The following is a 23,062-nucleotide window of genomic DNA, read 5'->3' as shown; positions in this document are numbered from 1 at the left end:
CTACCATGTATCCATCCTCATATGCCAACCTGCATTGAAAAGTATTACAACAAACCTGCATCCAAAGCCCCTGTTTCAAGCTCTGATGTTAAAGCTCTTATTTTAATGACAATAGTTTCGCTTTATAGGTAGCGCTTTCAGCACCACCTAATAGCCAAAACTAAAAAGGGGTGATAGAACCTGTTCCCAGCACCTCTGGGACTCCGGGGTGTACTCCAGATACTTCCTGGTCCAAAAGGAGACAGGGGGGTGGAGGCCGATCCTGGACCGGCGACGCCTAAACAAGTACCTGAAGTCCCAGAAGTTCAGGATGGTCATGTTGCAGCGCATGCTCAGCCAACTAGAAGAAGGCGACTTCTTGGTGGCTCTAGACCTGGAGGACACGTACTTCCACATCCCCATCCATCGAAAGCACTGCAAGTTCCTGCAGTTCCTGGTCCAGGAGCAGCACCATCAGTTCAATGCCCTTCCCTTCGACCTGAAATCGGCCCCAACGTCTCTTCACAAAGTGTTTGGATCTGGTGGCAGCATATCTTCTTCTCGAGGGCATCCATGTCTATCCTTATCTGGACGATTAGCTAGTATGATCCCGCTCCCATGTTCTGGCGAACCAGCCCAGACTGAAGACTGTGCATCTGCTGAAGGATCTGGCATTCTGCATAAATTATCCAAAGTCCTGCTTGGAGCCATCGCAGAACGCTCTGTTCCTGGGGACACGACTCAAAACAGTAATTTACCTGACAGCTCCCTTGGAAGAGAGGGTGGTAGCCATCCTAGGGAAGGTGCAGCGCCTGTCGTTGGTGTGGTCGGCTACTGTGCAAGCCATCAAGTCACGGTTGGGCATGATGTCCTCCTGCAGCAACCTCGTCCTCCTTTGCAGACTACAGATGAGGCCTCTCCAGGAGTTTCTGATGTTGATGGCTGCAAGTCTCGGGGTCCTGGACGGGCAACATCCCCCTCAACAAGGAGTTCGGAGGAGCAATACAGTGGTGGGGCGTGTGCTCCCATCTCACACAAGGGACCCCATTCCAAGTCCCTCCTTACCAGTAGTAAGTCACCACAGATGCTTCTCTGGAGGGTTGAGGAGCTCATAACTGACAGTTGCACGCCAGAGGCTTCTGGCTGTCAGAAGAAAAGGCCCTGCACATCAATGTCCTGGAGCTTCAGGCCGTTTTGTGGGCCCGCAAGTCTTTCCTGCCGTCGATGAGGGGCAAGGTGATAAGGATCTTCGCAGACAACACCACCACCATGTATTCATCCGGGAGCGGGGGGGGTGTGTGCTCTCCGGCTCTTTCCAGGGAGGCCCAGGATCTATGGCACTGGGCCATTCGCCAGGACATGATTCTCATCCCTTTTCACCTCGCGGGCACCAAGAACACCATTGCAGACTCGCTCGTCAGGGAACTATGTTCTTGCCACGAGTTAGAGCTTTACCAGGACCAGGTGAATCTTCTATTCCACCAATGGGGTCATCTCCAGATTGACCTCTTCGTGACAGCGACAAATTCCAAGTGTCAAATGTCTGCCAGCAGGTTCCCAAAGCCAAGGTGCATCGGGGATGCATTCTCGTTCCAATGGGAGGGACTTTTCCTATATGCTTTTCCTCTGTTCCCACTCCTGCTACGAGTGATCAACATACGCCGACAGTGTCACTGCTGGATTATACTTGTCGCCCCGGCATGGCCACGGCAGTGGTATCCAGATCTGCTACGTCTGTCGGCAGTCCAGTCCTATCAAGCTGCCACTACTTCCAGGCCTTCTGAGAGGGAGGAGCGATTCTACACCACCTGTGTAGCTCCTGCAGCCCTAGAATTTGGACATTATGCTTTAACTGCAGAGTGTAAGGACAACCTGGCCAAGGCCAGTACCTCTTCATTGCTGACGTGCTACAGTGGAAGTGGAAGCTTTTTTCCGTGTGGTGCTGGGCTTAGAAGATTACCCCTCCGCGGCTCTTGCCATGCCTGCTTTCCTTGGCCAACACTGGACTGGCTCATGACGCTATCAAGGTGCACCCAGCGGCCATATCCCGTTACACAAGGGTGCCAGGTATGCCTTGTCTGTGGTGGCACAGACTGGTCAAGGAGTTGCTCAAAGGACTCTTCAGGACTTTTTCGCCAGTGAAGGCTGCTGCCCCGGCTTCGGAGCTCAATGTGGTTTTGACTAAGCATATGGGGGGCGGTCCTTTTGAGCCGATGTATCTGGCCACACTGAAGTTTCTATCGTGGAAGACAGCGTCCATCGTGGCAATCACCTCGGCCAGCCAGGTCGGGGAGATCCAGGCCCTGTCGTGCAAGCAGCCGTACTTGTCCTTCCATGCTTCAACAGTGGTACTGCGTACACACCCCACCTGTATGCTGAAGGTGCCATCAGAATTCCACCTCAACAAGCCTTTGGTGTTGCCCATCTTCTTCCCAAATCCATCGTCGCCAGTGGAGAAGGCCTTGAATTCACTAGATGTTGCTCGTGCCTTGAAGTTTTAGGTGGCACACACAAAGAGTTTTCGGGTACACTGCTCAGCTTTTCATCAATGTTGGGCCTGTGAATCACGGAAAGGCCCTGTGGAAGGCTTCCATCTCTAGGTGGCTCTCCAGCTGCATCATGCACTGTCATTGAATGGCTAGCAGGCCACTGCCAGGCCGGCCGACAGCCCACTCCACCAGAGCCATTGCAGCTACGGCAGCATTTCTCTCTGGTGTGCCCCTGCTCGACATCTACAGGGCTACTAAATGGAGGTCTACACACACCTTCACAGGGTTTTACTGTTTCGGCAGGGATTCCAGGGAGGAGTGCAGAGTCGGCCAAGCAGTGCTAGGCAACCTGTTGAGTTGAGGTGAGTCTGTTCCAGGGGTAAGTGTTTATTGCTTCTGCTGAGCCTTGCCCTCTCCCGTGGGTGTGTATGTGTACTGCTGTGTAATCGTTATTCAGGAGCATGTGAATCCATGCCAGACCCCATGCTGGAGAAGGTTTAAATTACTTACCTGTAACTATTGTTCTCCAGCATAGGTCTGGCATCGATTCAAATGCGAACCCTCCCTCTTTCCCCTCTGTGGCTCTTCTTGGTTCACACTGCCACTTTACGTGCTTACCAAATCTGAAGATGGCCACCAGGGGTGGTGCTTAGGGAGAGGACTGTCATTGGATGGGGACAGTGGTTGGTTTAGAGGAGAAATACAGTTTTCAAGCGAAAGTGAAACCGTTTTTTCTTTTACTAAGGATTCACAACCTGACAACGTGGAATATTCATGAGAATTTGAATCCATGCCAGACGTATGCTGGAGAACAATAGTTACAGGTAAGTAACTAAAACCATTCGTTGGACTGTGTCTTTAAGTTCCCAGTCACCAACTGTTTCCGGTAGGTTCCATATGCGAATATTGGATCTCTGGGGCCTATTTTCAAGGTCATCGCACTACATTTCAAGGTTATGAGAGATCCGGACCAGGTATTCCAAGGTGATATCTGGTTTTCTGCTGTCCTCTGCGATCTCTTACAGCACCCGCTCCGTGGTGTCAGATCGCTTCTCCAGTGTCTCTACATCCTTCCTCAGGTTATGGATGGCCTGTTTGACTTCCGAGGGGAAGGATGCAAACTGCTCTTGGAAAGATGGCGTCAGTTTAGTTTGGAAGTCGTTGAAGCATGTCTCAAGGTCTGCTTTGGACATGGCCATGTTTGCGGAGATTGGCGCTCGGTGGGGATCGCTCCTGCCCCTGATCAGTCGTTGGCTTGGGAGGAGGGTCAGGTTCCCATTGCCCAGCACTGGCGGATGGTGCCCGCTTTAAGTGCTGTTGGTGGGTGCCATTTGCCGGGGGGTGCCCTGACTTCTGCCTCCTGGCATTGGGATCCTGGGGATAATTGTCACCGCCGGGGATGTGGGTTAGTGCGCCCCGCCAGTGTTTTGCCATCACCAGGGACTCTCGTCCGCTTGTCTCTGCTTTTGTTGGGGCCCCTCACTGGAGTATTGTGCCCATGTCGTCTTGGAGGAGGCTGTGGGTTCTGGGCTGGTCCCGGGTCTACAATAAGGCCTATGCAGCCTGGAAGTCCTTGCCCTCCTTAGCCTTTGTCTCCCAGGCTCTGAAAATGTCTAAGGGCTCCCTGGGTGCTGCTTGTGCGCTGCTGTTTGTGATGCCGGTGATGTGGGCCCACTTTTGTGCAGGGCGCCTCCTTCTTGTGATACTTGTGTAGGTGCTTTTTCAGTTTGTGTGTGCTGGTTGTATGCTTTTGTTAAAAACAGAGTGCATGAGTAGTTGAATTTACTTTCTGGCACTGTGTGTTACCTTTGTTCTGTACCAGAGCTCCATTCCTGCATCATTTAGTCCAGTCAGATTGAAATACTGCATTGAGATCAGTCATACTCAAGTATTGTATTGTACTCAGTCAGCTAGATCTATTGTGCATTGCACAGTTTCAGTAGGTCCTAAAAAATGACATTTCCCAAGCTGCTTAGCACCAACTTATTTCCATCTGCGGCGCGTCAGAGCAGGCGCATTGGCAAGGCCGGTGTCGCCAGTTCGCAGCGTTCGGTGGAATATTCTTTCCTCCCTCCTCTGCCGAAGAATATAGAGGGCATAACAAGGCCAAATAGACATCCGGTAACACCCGTGGAGAAGAGAACACCTTCCCAAGACCAGGCAATTCTCTGTATGGCAGAACCTTCACTTCCCCTCATGCTCTCTGCAAAGGAGAAGCCAGCTGAAAGCACTAAGCTTCGACTTGTTAAACCTGGCCCAGTAATCACAGCTGATAATAATCACCAAAAAGAAGCAGATCCTGCTGCTAGCGACCCAAGGCATGCCGGGGTTCTTAAATGTATGCTGTTAAACACACATGAGGCAGCAGGCCCTGCACTAACTCTCGCCTTACCCCCAGATTTTAACATCCTGAGAGAAGACCGTGCTAAAGGGAAGGGTGGAGGAGTAGCCCTATTGTACCATAACTCATTACAAATTAGAAAAATTGACAACATTTGTCTAGCGGACTGTGAATTATTAATGGCCAAGTTATATCTGAATCCAAATGAATCCAAATGAATCCAAATGAGACGGTAAACATCCTTCTCATCTACAGACCACCTCAGAGCATGCTAGAGCATGCTAGACTTTTTACTTAATCTCAGTGACCTAGTCACTGTCAGCCTTAAACCTAAATTAAAAATACAAATTATGGGTGATTTCAATCTGGCTATGACGACATGACAGACTCCTAATCTTCATTAGTCACTAAAACACTCTGTGATCTGGGTTTCATGCAACATGAATAGGACACCTACCCACGTTAAGTGAAAAATCCTGGATTGGTTTCTTACCCAAAACCTTTCAATTTCCAATCTGAGGTGCAACCCTTGCCCTTGGTCTGATCATTATATACTGGACTGGAATATGTCTCTTCCAAGCCTCAAGAGAACTAAACCCCATAAGAGTTGGGTGACTTGCAGGAACTTGCGCAAACTGACTCCGGACACCATGGCCCCTTTTATAGCTGTCAGCATCAATAATCTAGACTCTGTGAACTCTGCTGAAGAGCTGGCCAAGGCCGATGGTGATTCTCTTGAAAGAACCAACAATCATCTGGCTGCGTTGAAAACACACCTATCTAAAGACAGTCCAAATAAAAAATGGTTTTCCCCTGACATCCAACTCCTATGCGCAGCTAAACTCAGGGTGCTGAAACAATGGGAAAAAACTCATACAGCACAAGGTGAAACCATATTTGTCAGTAGAACAAAAACATACAAAGAAAAAGATGCTACTACGACAGTAGAATCTCTGGAGCAACCTCAAGCTCAGGTGAACTATTTAGAATTCTCAAGGAACTGGAAGACCCTTGCCAGGTTCCCGTGCAGGTGGTAAAATATGCCAGCTGGTGTACATCCATCCAACAGGCCATGGGGAATACATTAGAGAATATACAGAAAAATGTAGTAACCAAAATTGACTCCGGTATCGAAGTTAATGTGATCTTGTCACCGGTACGCTCTAACACAGACACTTAAATTCGAGTTCCAGCCCATCTCTGAGCAATACTTGCAAAATGTACTCAGCCACCTAAAACCAACTAACTGTAAGGGGGATGTCTGTCCTGCCGCAATAGTCCAAAAATGCGGTAACCAACTTGCCCCTCTTATTATCAAATTTATAAACCTTTTTTTGAAGAGAGTTTTATCCCTATTCGTATTACAAAAGCCTGGATCTCACCTCTTATAAAGAAACCCACTCTTGACCAGAATGTCCCGGGTAACTGCCGGCCTATTACGAACGTGGCGTACTTACTGAAGATTCTGGACAAAGTGGCACCGCTACAGATTGAAGAGTTCCTGTCTAAACATAAGATTCTGGGGTCTATACAATCAGACTTTCGACAAGGCTATAGCACTGAGTCAACTCAGGGGAGCTCAGCTCAGCTGGTGCTTTTAGATTTGTCCGCAGCATATGATCTTGTGGATCATACCATCCTTGCTGACAGACTATGTAGCACAGCACATTTCGCTGTCGCAGCAGCTAACTGGGTTTAATCATTTTTATCTGACCGGACCACAAGAGTCTTCTTCCAGGACTCACTGGCAGAGGAATTCCGGGTCTCATGCGGCGTGCCGCAGGGCTCCTGTCTATCACCCACGCTATTTAACATCTTTATGCTCCCTCTGTGTCAGCAACTGGATCGCTACAGCGATCATCTACGCAAATTACGCTGATGATACGCAGTGCCTCATACCACTATCAGGGCACTACAGCACCGATTCCAGTACCCTAAATTGTATGTATGGGAGAATACAAGTCTGGATGCAGGTGAATAGACTAGAACTAAATGACTCAAAGACAGAACTGATGGTTGTGGGTACAGCCCCCCAACTACGAAAAATCGGTCACGAGTACTGCCTGATCAAAAGCCAACTTAAGGTCAAGATTCTTGGAGTCATTCTTCACCAAAATCTGTCAATGAATGCACATGTGAGCAGCCTAGTTTCCTGCTCCTCCTACTACCTCAATTTGCTATCCCAGCTTCGCCCCTTTTTGAGCATTACCAACTGTGCCATGATTGCGCGTGCCATCATAGGGGCCAAGCTTGACTCTTGCGCTAGCCTTCTATTGTGGGTAACCAAAGGGGAACTTTTCGTACTTCAGGTGATTCAGAATAATGCTGTGCGTGTTGTAATGGGGGTGGGGAGGGAAGATCAAGTCTCCCTAGCCAGAAGGTCCCTGCACTGGCTACCAGTGAACAGCCGCATTCAGTACTGTGTGCCCTGCATAACACATTAATGCCTTTATGGCTTGGGCCCAGAATATCTAGCCCAACATCTCCACTGGCTGCCCGCACACAGGAGCTTGCATTCTAACAGCACCTACCCTTTACTGACACGATATTCCAACTGCTCCTGTGTGACAACAGGGTAATTCCCACATGCAGCCCTGAGTATTTGGACCCAGTTGTACATGGGTAATGATATAAATTGCTGTTTTTGGTCACTTATAACTATGCGAGTACCTGAACATTTAAAGGCGTTACCTGTCAAATGCTGCCACAACATTCGTCAGTGCTTTTTTAAAATAAATGTTTGCATTTTTTAGTGAATTATAAAGCTGCATTACACATCTGATTTAATTATCTTTGTATTTAGCGGACTTGCATTATTTTTGTGACATTTATTTGTATTTAGCAGGCATGCACTTTTGTGACATGTATTTTCTTCTCCAGACTTGCTTATCAGAAGGCTAAGAGACTAAAAGACAAAAATGAAAGGATGATATTGTACAGGGGCTCTCTGGATACACAGGTAGGTGTTTGCAACATTTGGAATGCTGTATTCAAGTTATTATAAAATGTTCAGCATAGTGGCAACACTGATATCTAGTTCTCCAACTCACCCATTATATAATGTGAAGAGATGAATGCACCCACAATATCTGTCTGCACATTGCAAGTCTGCTATTATAGCTTTCACGCCCTGGTGTGTGTGTGGGGGTGGGGGGTGGAGACAGGCTATAACGTCCCGCCAGCCCGAGCCTTGGCTGTAGGTTGTTAAAGCCCATGTCCGACCCTCCAACGGTGCATGAAAGCTATTCACACCCCAGGATTTATCAGGGTGCGGACAGTTTTCCTTTTTTGTTTTTTCTCCGACGGATGTGCAGTTCAGCGCAAGCCCATCTTCTGTCGGAGAAAAGAAAATGGAAAATGCTGACATGTGTTTCGACCCTGAACAACACCGTGTTGTCAACAATACTACCGCCGACCAGGCGATCTGTGCATTTGCGCCTAACCACACTGCCTAACTGGCTGCGCCATATGTTCTCCTTGTAATCTGCGTCACTGCAACATTACATTTTGCCTTGAAAAGGACCCGTTGTTCAGGGTCGAAACACATGTCAGCAGTTCTGTTTCATTTTTTTCCATAAACTTTTGGACAAAGCACTTAGGCTGATGACTTTATTGTTCAGCTTGATTTGGACCATTGTCCCTTGGCAACGCCATTGATCTGGCATACTTGTGTACCTATCAACTTACGTTAGGGTTGCGCAACGAAACAGAGGTGACACTCTCCCTTTTGTTATTGTCAAAGGTGTAGGCTGCACTGTAAATGTATTTATTCTAAACATCCTCAGACTACTAAGAGAAAGAACGAAAATGTATGTAGAAGCAGTGGAACTGGCACAAGCGTTTGACAGCATCAATATAGAGCTGCTGTGGGAAAAAAATGAAGATCTGGGGCTGCCCTCTTGACACCAATAAAAGCCCCTTACACGACAAATTCAATACGAATAAGGCAGAATCAGTCAGGCCAATTAACTAAACAAACATACATTTTTCAAGGGTTAAAACAAGGTTGCGCTCTCGCAGCAGAATTATTCAATCTTTTAATCTCGGACATAAAAGATCCAATGTCATCTGATGGTTCATTTCCACTGAAATATGAAGGGTCACCGCTGGGGTGGATGTTATACGCTGACAACCTCATTATCTTAGAACAAACCCCCATTGATTTACAGAGGAAATTAGACAAACTACACACCTACATCAAAGCCAACACGCTTAAGATCAATGCTCCCAAATCAACTGTCCTCGTTTTCCAGACACTAAATGGGAAGCTGAGGTGACAAAGCTTCCAATGGTGGATTGGAAATGAAAGACTAACCCAGGTCCAAATATAATCTGAGCATAAATGATACGCAGTGAATAGGTGAATTAAAGTCCAAAACAAAGAACTTGGAGACACAAAGTACCATCATTCAAAGAAAATTTGGAAAGTTTTCACTGCTGCCAACAGTCAGATTTTATGAACAAAACATACTGATTTACAGTGCAGAAGCGTCCCTGTGCCTCCCATCTGAGGTATGGAGTACCCTAGAAGGTCTAGAAAATACTAAGACTGACGAGAGGTGTACTTATATCCATCATAAGGCACAAATTAGGCCTGATTTCAATCTTTGCAGCCTTAGTATGGAAATCTTTGTCCTTGTTCTGGAAGCTGACCTTGAGAAATCAACCAATCCAATTCAACATACTTTACCTGAACAATACTTTGAATCAAGATTGGCACTTAACCTGTGGCCAGACCAAGGCCTAGCAGTTTTCGTGGAAGTTGACATAAAGCTGGATCTCCTACTTAACAATCCAGATGCAGCAAAAAAGAAACTATGGGACTGGGACTGGGACTGGATAAAAACAGAAGAAGCCAAAACCAAATACAAGTTCTATGACAACATATTAAATGATACCAAAGCAAGGAATGTTCTTCAGAAATACCTGATTAAATTCCCAAGTCTACACCATCTAAATTTATTACTGCGTTTCAGATTGAATCTTCTTCCAACTAATTAAATCGTCACATCAAGAAAAGAGGGTATTGGTGACACAGATGCTTGTAGGCTCTGTAAATTGCAGAAAAAAACATGAATGCACCTGGTTCTCTGTTGCCCCAAGCTGAGAGAGTGGAGAACTATGTACTCCTACGTCCCGTCCCCTTTCCTCCATACTTATGGTGCATCTCTTCGTCCTGTGGGACGGGACCGGAGCACTTTGTAAAAAGCATCCACATTTTTTTTTCAAAAATGTGTCCTTCCTCTTTTTCTGCGCGGGGCCCGGCACGTGGCCATAACCCGCCCACCTTGGCTCCGCCCTGCATATCGCCCATCTGTCCTTTTCTCTGCTCGTTTGGGACTGGACGCACTTGCATCCTCGGAAGATTTTCTTCCCTTTTTTCCTCTCTGGCTCTCGCTAGCGATCGTGTACTAGTCTGTCTATGTCGTTCAAACTAGACTTTCCAGACTGTTCATCGTGTCACTGTCGTTTCGCGAGAGCGGATACCCATGCTCTTTGTTTAGAGTGCTTGGTTCCGGATCACCGTTGGGACTCCTGTTTTTACTGCGACTCCCTTTCGGTCCGGGCACTTCAACGTCGGTTGGAGCAGTGGGAGGAGGTGTTCCGACAAACTCCTCCTTCACATTTTCAGGCGTTCATGTCACGACCCACATCCAGAAGACCCCCTGGCAAGCCCATGGGCCAGGAAGGGTCTTGACTCGGGCCTCCACTAAACCCAGGCATCCTTGGCCTAGGCCTTCTTGGGGCCAGTCCTGGCGCCTTTGGCGCCAGGCTCATACTTGATAAAGCACTTGTGTTGGGAACTACTTTATTTCAGTGCCAGTCAACATGGAGGCATCCACATAGCTTGGATCCTTGGATGTGGTACCATAGGGACTATTTAACCGGGACTACTTTCTTGAAACTATTTGAACCACACCCGACTGGGATAACACGCTTTGCGTTACTTTGCACTTCTGCAACGTGACGCTCACCGTGTTCAGCTGCACCCGCGAACCTCGGAAGAACAGCATCTGTTAGGAAGAAAAAGGACATCGTTAGCAGCAGCAGCTTACCTGTAATTTCATCGTAGCTGCCTACAGCTCTTGCGACCATCATCCCGGAACCAGCACTCCTCCCGGACCGCCGGATCTGCAAAAAAGGAAGAAACAAGGCATTAGAAATTTTTACAATTGAACGAACGGTGCCGAAAAGCTTACCTCGCAAGTCGCTCCTTGACCAGCATCGCCTCAGGAATTCCATGCACCGGGTGAGCACCGCGACCTGTGGGGAAGAAATGAAAACAGGTTAGCAAAAGGCAAGGCATCATAGCGCTGTGCATAGAGCCAACTCACCACATCAAGGCGCTCTAAATACGCCATTACTTACCGGCGAGACCTAATTCAATCTATGCCACATATTGGACTTCCGCGCACCTAAGGAAGAGAAAAAGACATTAGTTAGACCAAAAAAGGCATGCAAGGACAACGATATACCACAGCAATAAGACCTACCTGAAAGACTCAAAGCGGGCCGGCATCAGTGAAGTAACTTGATCGCAATCGCCCACCAAGCACAACGCGCCCCTGCCAAGAAGGCAGGACGGAGAGCACACCTGCATTAAAAACAAGGTAAGGAGAGGTCCAGAGAGACCGTAGGTATACGGGGCGTGGGGGGCTGTTTACCCCAGTTGCCCAGTCTTGAACATTGCCCACCTGTATTCAAGGCAGAACCCTCCCGATGGTCAACCTGGGAACCGCAGAGAAGGATACCTGAGTCCCAACTGCTGGGTGGCGTCCCCGTGGAACCAGGTGAGCATAACAGAACGCAAAGCCTGCCAAACCAATCCACCTGGGCGCGATGGAGACCTCAGAATTAGACCAATTGGCCCAATTAATAGGAGAACTGCGCGCTGAGGTTCATTCTGCCCGACAGGAGACTAACGATCTCCGAAGAGATTTAATAGTGACTAAGGAGCGCACTGAAGACATTAACAGACAATACTTGCAATCACAAGCAGGACAGACACTTCTACCTGGAAGAAACCCAACGATGCTGAATCCTACTCTGCAATCCACTTCCTCTACTCCGGTACAAATTATGCTACCAGGAACAGTTCCTTTGGCACCACCAGAGCGGTTTACAGGTGATCCACGGAAATACGCAGCTTTCATGAATCAGTGTTGCCTTCACTTTCTTTGCAGGCCAGGAGCATTTCCAAATGACCAAGCTCGGGTAGCCTTTGTTTTATCATACCTGAGCGGTAGCGCAGCAGATTGGTCTGTATCTTTGGTGATCCATGATGATCCTTTATTACATGACTTTGGGGGATTTCAAAGGGAAATGGAGAAACTTTTTGCTTGCCATACCCGAGAGCAAGCATTGGACAATTAACTCCTTTCCCTCCGACAGGGGAATCAGGACTTGTTAACGTACATTGCTACTTTCAACAGATTGGTTGCTGAAGTTAGGTGGCCTGAAAACAAAAAAAACACGTTGTTTCATCGGGGCTTACGAGGCGAATTAAAAGACGTTCTAGCTCAAGTAGTTGATCCTCCTCGAGACTGTTCTGAGTTCATAAATCTGGTCGTACAACTAGACCACCGGTTGCAAGACCGAAAAGCAGATTGTTCCAAAATGGATCTTCGGGCTATGTATGTTCGGTCTAGAGACAATGTAACTCAAGCACAAGAAAGCACTGTGGAGCCCATGCAAATTGGGGGAGTGCAACCTCCATTAACAAAACAAGAGCGAGATAAAAGAAGGCAACAACAACTATGTCTGTATTGTGGAAAACCTGGGCATTTCCTGAAGGACTGCCTGGTAAAACCCCCAAGGAAGATCGTCTGGGCCACGGAAAAAGATGAAGAGAAGGAATCTAAATTGGAAAACTACCGAGTTCGGCAAACGTAGAGGTCAGTTTGTCGAGTGAGAGGAAAGAGCCGCCGACCTCACATTTTGCAATACCAGTGATCTTAATCAATAACCAACGGTCGTCAAGAATGCATGCCGTTGAGGCGTACATCGACAGTGGGGCAGTCAGGAATTATATAGATCAAGACCTGGCTGCAGAGATGGGGCTTCCCTTATGTTTTAAGCCGACTACAGACAAGGTGACTACGGAGGATGGGACAGAAATCGCTTCTGTAACCCGTAACCCAATGCACAGCCGAGATAACCTTGCTGTGCCAGGACGGGCATCAGGAACTCATTTTGTTTGATCTCATCAAGGCACCTCAATTCCGGCTTATACTATGGATGCCATGGTTAGTCGCTCACAACCCTTTAATTGACTGGCGGGTCAGAAAATTAACCTTCCCCAGTGACTGCTCTCCAGCCTGTTATTATCAAGAACAGAAACCAGCTTTCAGTCTTTCTACAACTCCCGGAACGACAACATTAACCCTGGGTGTAACTAATAACTTGCCAGAGGAATACCGCGATTTCCAGGTTGTATTCCAGAAGGACCAAGCAAACACCCTGCCGCCGCACAGGCCCTATGACTGTCAAATCCACCTTGTTCCTGGTGCTCAAGTCCCTTGTGGTAGAATCTATGCTCTTACGGAACCTGAAAATCTTCATCTGAAGTCTTATTTAGACCAATACCTTGCAAACAGATTCATTCGTCCATCGAAGTCCCCGGCAGCCAGTCCTTTGTTCTTTGTGCCGAAAAAAGAAGGGGACTTAAGGACCTGTATTGACTACCGTGCATTGAACCAGATCACTGTAAAGAACCGTTATCCCTTGCCACTTATCCCGGAAATGCTGCATCAAGTCAAAGATGCTCACATTTACACCAAATTGGATCTTCGAGGAGCGTACCACCTGGTCCGGGTCAGAAGCGGAGACGAATGGATAACTGCTTTCCGTACCAAATATGGTATATTCGAATATCAAGTCATGCCCTTTGGGTTATGCAACACTCCGGCAGCATTCCAGCATTCCATTCCATGAATGATGTCTTCAGAGAGTTAATTGATGTCTGCAACCTAGTGTACATAGATGATATCCTAGTGTACTAAACCTCAAAACAGGATCATATCAAGCACGTCCGTTGAGTCCTCGCCAAGCTCTGTGAACATCGTTTGCATGCAAAGCTTGAAAAGTGTTTTTTTCACGTAACCGAAGTAGAGTTTCTAGGCTTTATCCTTACTCCCGGAGGCATCAGGATGGACCTGCACAAGGTTGACGCCGTTCTGAAGTGGCCACCACCAACGTCAGTAAAAGGAGTACAAAGTATGTTGGGCTTTGCGAACTTCTATCACCGGTTCATACCAGACTTCTCCCAAGTTGTACACCCGATCACCGTATTGCTAAGAAAAAATAACAAAAACTTTGCCTGGACCGAAGAAGCAGAAAAAGCTTTTCAGGAACTTAAGAAAAGGTTCACCTCAGCGCCAATCCTGCGACATCCACGTCCAGATCTTCCTTATATTGTGGAAACGGACGCTTCCAGTATAGCAATGGGAGCTGCCCTCTCACAAAGAGATCCTGAAACCGGCCAGCTACATCCAGTGGCCTTCTGATCGAAGAAGTTCTCACCTCCAGAAATAAATTACGCCATCACGGACAAAGAACTCTTGGCAATCAAATCCACCTTTAAAGCCTGGAGACACTACCTTCTGGGGGCCAGACACACCATTACAGTTATCACAGACCACCAAAATCTGCAATATCTTAAAACGGCTAAAGCCCAGTCTTCACGCCAGTTGCAAAATGCCCTTTTCTTCGCCAAATATGATTGTCATTACACTTCGACCAGGGGTCAATAATGGAAAAGCTGACGCACTCTCTCGTACTGGCACTGATGACATAGTTTATACGGCCCAGACACAGTTCCCCATCATACCCGAAGACAAACTATTAGGCCTCACTACGGCCTTAACCCAGATGGATCTGAGAAAAGAAATTCAACAAACCATGAATCCGGATACCCTCCTTGCATGGCAAGCGCAGGGGGAACAGTATTCCATTGAAGATCACTTACCCTTTTTTAAGGGTCGTCTGTACATACCCACCAAGGACTTACAACAACAAGTCATTTCAGGTTATCATGATTCTCTGATTGAAGGGCACCCTGGAATTACCAAGACCTTAGCCAAGGTGAAACAGAATTTCTGGTGGCCTACCTGGCGTAGAGATGTAATCCAATACATTCAGTCTTGTGGAGTCTGCGCACAAAATAAGTCGCAAAAACAAAAACCATCTGGCCTTCCGAAAACTTTGGACATACCTCCTGCACCATGGCACACTTTTTCCCTCGACTTCATCACTGACCTACCTTCCAGTCAAGGGTTTAACACCATTCTTGTAGTAGTAGACCTATTCTCAAAGATGGCACACTTTATTCCACTCAAAGGCCTCCCTGACGCATCCACTCTAGCCAAGGTATTTCTGGACAGTATTGTTAAACTACGTGGCTCCCATCAGTCCTGATCTCCGATCGAGGTAGCCAGTTCGTCTCCAACTTTTGGAGAAAGTGTTGTGCAATGGCGCACATTAACGTCCGGCTATCCACTAGCCATCACCCCCAAATGGACAGTCAGACCAAAAGGACCAACCAGACCTTTGAGCAATACCTACGATGCATGTTGCACCATGAACTAAGAGACTGGAAGGACTTACGCATATAACAACTCCTTGCATTCCAGTACCGGACAAACACACTTTTACACCCTATATGGCAGACACCCATGTACCTCAGAACTGGATCTCCCAACCAGCTAGGAAATGCCAGAAGTAAAAACCATTCACACCAACATCACTCAGGCTTTCAAAAAGGCCAAAGAACATCTAGTCGCGCCAAAGACAAGCAAAAACAATTTGCCGACCAACACAGGAAAAAGGCCCCAGACTATCAAGCAGGGGACAAGGTTTGGCTGGCCCCAGGTTTATACCCATCAAAGGAACCCGGACCTTTCAACCCAGGTACTTAGGGCCCTATTCCATCAAGGCGATTATTAATCCAGCAGCCATCAAATTAGATTTACCATCCAATCTACACATCCACCTGATATTTCATGTGTCCCTTTTAAAACCAATGCAGCCTGGTACACGGATTGGAACACCACCGAAACCCATACTTGTTGACGGAAAACCAGAATTCGAGGTTAAAGACATACTGTATTCTAAGTACTCAAGGGGGAAGCTATACTATCTAATTGATTGGAAAGGATTTGGACCCCAAGATAGATCCTGGGAACCCTGTGAAAACATTCATGCGCCACGTCTGATCAAAAATGATCATAGAAACTTCCCAACTAAACCTGGGCCGGACAGAAGGAACACCTTGAGAGGGGCCTTGGGGGGGAGTGCTGTCACGACCCACATCCAGAAGACCCCCTGGCAAGCCCATGGACCAGGAAGGGTCTTGACTCGGGTCTCCACTAAACCCAGGCATCCTTGGCCTAGGCCTTCTTGGGGCCAGTCCTGGCACCTTTGGCGCCAGGCTCATACTTGATAAAGGACTTGTGTTGGGAACTACTTTATTTCAGTGCCAGTCAACATGGAGGCATCCACATAGCTTGGCTCCTTGGAACCAAGCTATGCGGTATAGTATTTTTGGGTGTGGTACCATAGGGACTATTTAACCGGCACTACTTTCTTGAAACTATTTAAACCACACCCGACTGGGATAACACGATTCGCGTTACTTTGCAATTCTGCAACGTGACGCTTACCGTGTTCAGCTGCACCCGCGAACCTCGGAAGAACAGCATCTGTTAAGAAGCAGCAGCTTACCTGTAATTTTATCGTTGCTGTCTACAGCTCTTGCGACCATCATCCCGGAACCAGCACTCCTCCCGGACCGCCGGATCTGCAAAAAAGGAAGAAACAAGGCATTAGAAATTTTTACAATTGAACGAACGGTGCCGAAAAGCTTACCTCACAAGCCGCTCCTTGAGCAGCATCGCCTCAGGAATTCCATGCACCGGGTGAGCACCGCGACCTGTGGGGAAGAAAAGACAACAGGTTAGCAAAAGGCAAGGCATCCTAGCGCTGCACATAGCGCCAACTCACCGCATCAAGGCGCTCTAAATACGCCATTACTTACCAGCGAGACCCAATTCAGTCTATGCCACATATTGAACTTCCGCGCACCTAAGGAAGAGAAAAAGACATTAGTTAGACCAAAAAAGGCATGCAAGGACAAAGATATACCACAGCAATAAGACCTACCTGAAAGACTCAAAGCGAGCCGGCATCAGTGAAGTAACTTGATTGCAATTACCCACCAAACACAACGCGCCCCTGCCAGGAAGGCAGGACGGAGAGCACACAGTGCATTAAAAACAAGGTGAGGAGAGGTCCAGAGAGACCGTGGGTATACAGGGAGCGGGGGGCTGTTTACCCCAGTTGCCCAGTCTTGAACATTGCCCACCTGTTTTCCAGGCAGAACCCTCCAGCTGGTCAAGCTGGGAACCGCAGAGAAGGATACCTGAGTCCCAACTGCTGGGTGGCGTGCCCGTGGAACCAGGTGAGCGTAACAGTTCATCGACGAGAAGAAAAAACGCCCTGTAAGTTCTTTACTTTTAAGAGCACCCCGACCGGGGGATACCTTTCCAGGTTCCTCTTGGGCCGGGAGGGGCGTTGATCGCTCTGTCACCGGGGTTCGCCCTAAGGTGCCCGTTGGGCCTAATAATTGTACCAGAGTTTTCTCTGAGGGTCTCCGTAAGGGGCCTGTGGATACCGGAGCACGCTCCGAGGCCCCTCCTGTGGGGGCTGTTAGTAGACCCAGTTCTACTGAATCGTGGGATACGGGAGCTCGCTCTGAGGCCTCTCTGTCGCCTTCCCTCAAAAATAAGACTGGGGTGCGCCCCGAGGCCTTGGTGGGGCTTGCTGGTACCGAAAGGATGTTCGAGGCCCGCGTGGATAAGGCTGTCACCGGACGTGGGTCCGAGGTCCCTCTTTCAGAGGCTAAAGTTACCAACATTTCTGCAAGCCTTACCGGTGAAGGTTGTTTCTCACTGTTCCCGCTCTTGCGGCGACACCAGATCTGTTGAGAGGGCAAAGAAGGAAAGCTCTTTTACTGGCAGTGCCGAGGTCCTTCCTGGGAAGGCTGATTTGGCGGTTGGTATGTCGCAGAAACATTCCAGGCCTCACAGTACCGGATCTGCCGAGGTTCCTTATGTTAAGGCTAAAGTTAAGACCCCTGATCCATCGATGGGGACCACTGCCTCACTTGCCGCAGTTCCCCTCAGGCGATGACAAAATGGCACCCGTTCCCGCCGCGATCGCGGCGGCCATTTTGGGTGCTACCCCTACAACTACGCCATCGGCCTCAGGTGGAGAGCTTGGTTCCTTGGGTGAACATAGAGTCCCTTGTGCGCATCCTTATTGGCCAGTTTACGATTGGAACGCCCGGATGCCTCTTCCGCACAATGTTTCATTGCCTGCGGGGTAGGCACCTTTGATTTATGTGGATATGTTAGTGGAGGGGCCTGTGTGGCACCCTTCCCCGTTACGTCCCTGGATTTGTCCACCTCGTGAGAGGCCTCCTCAGATCCGAAGCAGTCCCCGGAGGAGGCCTTTTTCGGTACATTTCAAACGTTAATGCATACCGACCCCATGAGGTAATATTTCAAAGGGCTTTTCAGGGAGATATGTCCACCCGCGCCTCCCGCTCCACCCGTTCCTCCGGTGGTTCCGCCAGCACCTCCCTTTCCTGCGGTGCCTCTCCCGACTCTTCCGTCTTTGCCTCCGTTGTCCCCTGTGGACAAGGCAGCGCCTGACACGGTTCAGCAGGATCCTGACCTGTCGGATGAAGCGCAGGGCGATCAGGACAACGAGGACCTGCCCCGCTCTATTAGAGCTTTTCATGACCGGGTACTGGACATGATGTGCTTCTTAGATGTTCCGGTGCCCGAGGTACCCGCTCCGCAGGAGGGTGTGCTTTCTGGGGCGTTCACCCTGTCTCCTTCGGAGCGTACCGGCCTGTTCTTGCAGAAGGACGTTCTGGCCGAGGTCCGCAGGATCTGGGAAAAGCCACACTCTGGACTTTTTGTCAATAAGAAAATTGACACGCGATACAGGCTGCATTCTTCGGAAGAGGTGGCCCTGTCATCTTGTCCGCCCCCCTTCTCCACAGTGGTGGCTGCGGCCACTTTGCAATCCAGGCCTGCAGCATCCTCTTCCACAACGGCTACTCAGGTTCTGGGAAAGGAGGACAAGCTCCTTGACTCCCATGGAAGGAAAATCTTTGCCAACTCGGCCTTGCAGCTCAGGCAGGCTAACGCCGAATTGGTGTTAGCGGGAACTAATATGCGGATGTGGAAAGGTCTGTCGGAGTTTGAGGAGTTTATCCCGGTTGAGAAGCTGGAAGACTTTAAAGGGGGTCTATCCGACGCCAGGGTCTTGGCCGAGGATCCCCTGGAGGCTGCTGCTCATCACGTAGACACCTCGGCTCGGGGCCTTATGCTGGGGGTTGATACCTCACGGCAGGCGTGGTTGCATGCAACTAAATTCTCAAAGGAAGTGCAGGACAAGGTGTTGGACCTTCCGTTTGATGGGAAGGAGCTCTTTCATTCTACAACAGATGTAGAGCTCACCAAAACGAAGGATAGCACTCAGACAGCTAAGTCCTTATCGGTCCTTGTTAAGACTCCTTTCAAAACCCAGAGACAGTTGTCGCAAAGTCGACCTTCCTCTGGCTTTAGGGGCTTCCTCGACCGAAAATCTTGCAGAGTGGATACCCCTTCGGGGAACAACCGCCGTAGGCAACAACCGGTGCGGTTTTTCTCCCGCTCCTCAGCCTCCTCCTCAGGTTCAGGTGGCAACGCCACCGATATACCTACTAAATGAGGGTTTTCCGCCCTCACACGAGACCCCAGTGGGAGGACGCATTGCGTCTCATTGGGAGGCGTGGCAGACCATCACAGAAGACAGATGGGTCTTGTCAGTCGCTCGGGCGGGCTTCCACTTACCTCTACCCCCTACCCCACCCCTCAACCCTCCTTTTCAGCTGTCGGGCTCGCCCTCCCTCAAGGCCGAGGTTCAGAAACCTCTGGACCTCAGAGCTGTGGAACCCGTTCCCCTTGGGGAGCAAGGGGAGGGCTTCTACTCCCGGCTGTTTACGGTGCCCAAACCCAACCAGCCTGGCCTGCGCACCATCCTAAACCTTTCCCAGTTCAATCTTTTCCTACCCCAAGAGAAATTCAAGATGATCATGCCCAGCCAGATACGGTCCTCCTTGCAGATAGGCGATTGGCTCAGTGTGGTGGATCTTCAGGATGCGTACATGCATATCCTGATTTGGAACCCACACAGGAGATATCTCTGTTTCTCTTTGGGAGAGGAGCACTTCCAGTTTCGAGTGCTTCCTTTTGGCCTCAGCTCGGCGCTGCGTGTCTTCACAAAGAGGATGTCGGTGATTGCGGCCCATCTTCGTCTCCAGGGTATCCATGTGTATCCATATTTGGACGACTGGCTCTACGCAGCCCTTGTCCGCTGGCAGCAGCGGACAATCTCCAGTCTCTCCTTCAGCTCCTGTTCCATCTTGGGCTGTCGGTGAACTGGCGGAAATCTTCTATGACAGTCTCGCAGGACCTGATTTTCCTGGGTGTTCGCTGGAACACGATCGACTGCAGAGTGTACCTGACCGGGGACAGAATGGCGGATCTGTTAGCCACGTGTCAGATGTTTGCACAGTCTGAGAGCATGTCAGCCTGGTCGTTCCAGAGGCTTCTGGGCCTCATGGCCTTGTGTGTGCTGGCTCTTCCTCTTGCTCATCTCAAGATGAAACGGACCCAGATGGCTCTTCGGAGTTCCTGCCGTCAGGCTGTGGACCCGGATTCCAAGCTGATAATGATTCCAGATTCCATCAGAGTGGACCTGGAATGGTGGTCATCTCTCAGCAACCTGTCGGTGGGTGCAGGGTTTCAGGACCCAGCTCCTATGGTGACGATCACGACGGACTCCTCCCTACTGGGGTGGGGTGCGACGTTAGATCTTCTACAGGTCTCGGACCTCTGGTCGCCTCAGGACAAGCTCCGTCACAAAAATCATCTGGAGCTTCTGGCGGTCTTCCTAGCGCTCAGGGCGTTCAGACCGATTATTGCCAACAAGATGGTCCGCATACGCACGGACAATGTGGTGTCGATGTATTACATCAACAAGCAAGGGGGAACGAAGTCTCCCCCCCTCGTGGACCTGTCCATCCAGATTTGGGAGTGGGCCGTGCTTCATGGTGTCTGGCTGCTTGCAGTGCACCTCCCGGGCCAGCTGAATGTCACAGCGGATGCTCTCAGCTGGCGGACAGTGGTCAGCTATGAGTGGGAGTTGAAGGCAGAGGTCCTCTCATGGATCTTCTTGCGTTGGGGCACACCGGAGGTGGATCTCTTCGCTACGGCGGTGAACAAGAACCTTCCTCTGTATGCTTCCAGAGGGGGGCTGGGAGCCTCCTCTCTGGGGGATGCTCACGAGATTCCATGGCACAACATGAAAGCTTATGCCTTCCCACCTCTGCCTTTAGTCCATCGAGCAATTTGGAAGCTGAAGAACTCAGTGAACTGCTCCCTTCTACTCATACCCCCCTGGTGGCCAGCCAGGTTTTGGTTCTCAGAATTTCAACACCTGTCGGTGTATCTGCCGATCAGGTTACCAGTGACCCCCGATCTTCTTCATCAATGGGAACAGCAGATGTGGCATCCCTCCCCACAATCACTCAGCTTGGCGGCATGGTGCCTGAGTTCAGGTCTTTAGAGCATCGTAACTTGTCTACGGATAACATGCGTATTATCCAGGCAGCCAGGAAACCCTCGACCAGATCCCAATACAGTAGTAAATGGCTCAGGTTCTGTCATTGGTGTTTGGGAAAACAGTTGGACTCAAGGGTGGCTACGATTGATACTGTGCTGCCCTTCGTGTCCTTCCTAGTGGAGTCGGGTGTTCACGTTCTGTCCTGCAGAATTTACCTTTCAGCGGTCTCCGCTTATCTTTCTACAGACCAATGTTCCTACTCTCTGAGTAACCCAGTGGTTAAGAGGCATTTTGCAGGCTTGACCCACCTCTACCCTCCAGTTTGTAGTCCGCACCCGCCGTGGGACCTAAATGTAGTCCTGACGGCACTGTGCCATAAGCCTTTTGAACCCATGGCCACGGTGGACCTCAAGTACCTATCCTTGAAAGTGTCCTTTCTGGTCGCCGTTACCTCAGCAAGGCGGGTGAGTGAGCTCCAGGCCTTGTCAGTGGAGCATCCCTTCTTGGTCTTTCACAAGGACAAGGTCGTCCTACGGACAAACCCTGCCTTTCTACCGAAGGTGGTAACTGAATTCCATCTGAATCAGTCAATCTCCCTGCCGGTCTTTTTTCCAAACCCTACCTCAGAGGCAGAAAGGGTTCTGCACTGTCTTGATGTCAGAAGGGCTCTTAAGTTCTACCTTGACAGGACTTCTGAGCTTAGGTGTTCTTCTCCACTTTTTTGTGAATTTCGGTAACCCTCAAGGTAAATAGGCATCTAAGGCGACTATTTCTCGGTGGATCGCTGCCTGCATTATGGAATCTTTCACTGTCCAAGGGCTGAAATCTCCTAAGGGTATTCATGCACACCTGGTGCGGGGCAAGGCAGCTGTGGTTGCTTTTTAGAAGTATGTCCCCTGGGAGTCCATCGCTAGGGCAGCTACTTGGGCCTCCCCATCCGCTTTTTGTAAGCATTATTGTCTTGACATGAGCTCGAGAGCTGATGCTCAGTTTGGTCAGGCTGTGCTGAAGAACTTTTTTCAATAAGGGGTATTTCCTTCCACCCGTAGTTCCAGTTAGGAGTGCTTGGGAATCTCCCATAAGTATGGACGAAAGGGGACAGGACGTAGGAGTATAACCAGGTTACTCACCGTAGTGACCACCTTACTCCTAGTCCATAGTCCCCTTTCCTCCATACGCCCGCCCGCCGTCCCCTCTAATAAGGTTCCTCTGTTATTGCTAATAGGTCTCTGACCTGGCGATAGAAAAGGACTGATGGGCGATGCACGGGGTAGAGCCAAGGTGGGCGGGGTTACGGCCGCGTGCCCGGCCCTGCACAGAAAGAGAGGTAGGACAAATTTTTGAAAAAAATATTTGGATACTTTTTACAAAGTGCTCCGGTCCCGTCCCACAGGACAGAGAGATGTCCCATAAGTATGGAGGAAAGGGGACTATGGACTAGGAGTAAGGTAGTCACTACAGTGAGTAACCTGGTTATTCTTGGGCGCCCTCATGAATGAGTTGCAAATCCAAGATGCTAGAGACTGGTGGGTTTTGTTGTGTCGGGGAGACAACTTCAGATTGACGACTTTTGTAC

General features: G+C 49.3%; 1 protein-coding gene across 1 annotated transcript in view; it reads left to right on the top strand.

Moving 5' to 3' along the window:
• The window catches only part of CCDC81 (coiled-coil domain containing 81), a 794,710-nt gene that overhangs the window by 670,150 nt on the left and 101,498 nt on the right, over positions 1 to 23,062 (top strand). Inside the window, exon 12 of the mRNA XM_069639737.1 lies at positions 7,690 to 7,768. Coding sequence (XP_069495838.1) covers positions 7,690 to 7,768 — 79 coding nt within the window. The remainder of the gene's footprint in view (positions 1 to 7,689; positions 7,769 to 23,062) is intronic.

Source organism: Ambystoma mexicanum, chromosome 7q (genome assembly GCF_040938575.1).
Source record: "Ambystoma mexicanum isolate Mex_15411 chromosome 7q, UKY_AmexF1_1, whole genome shotgun sequence".
Taxonomy (NCBI): Eukaryota; Metazoa; Chordata; class Amphibia; order Caudata; family Ambystomatidae; genus Ambystoma; species Ambystoma mexicanum.
Note: the sequence above shows the minus strand (reverse complement) of the source record. Positions and strands in the feature narration are given on the sequence as shown.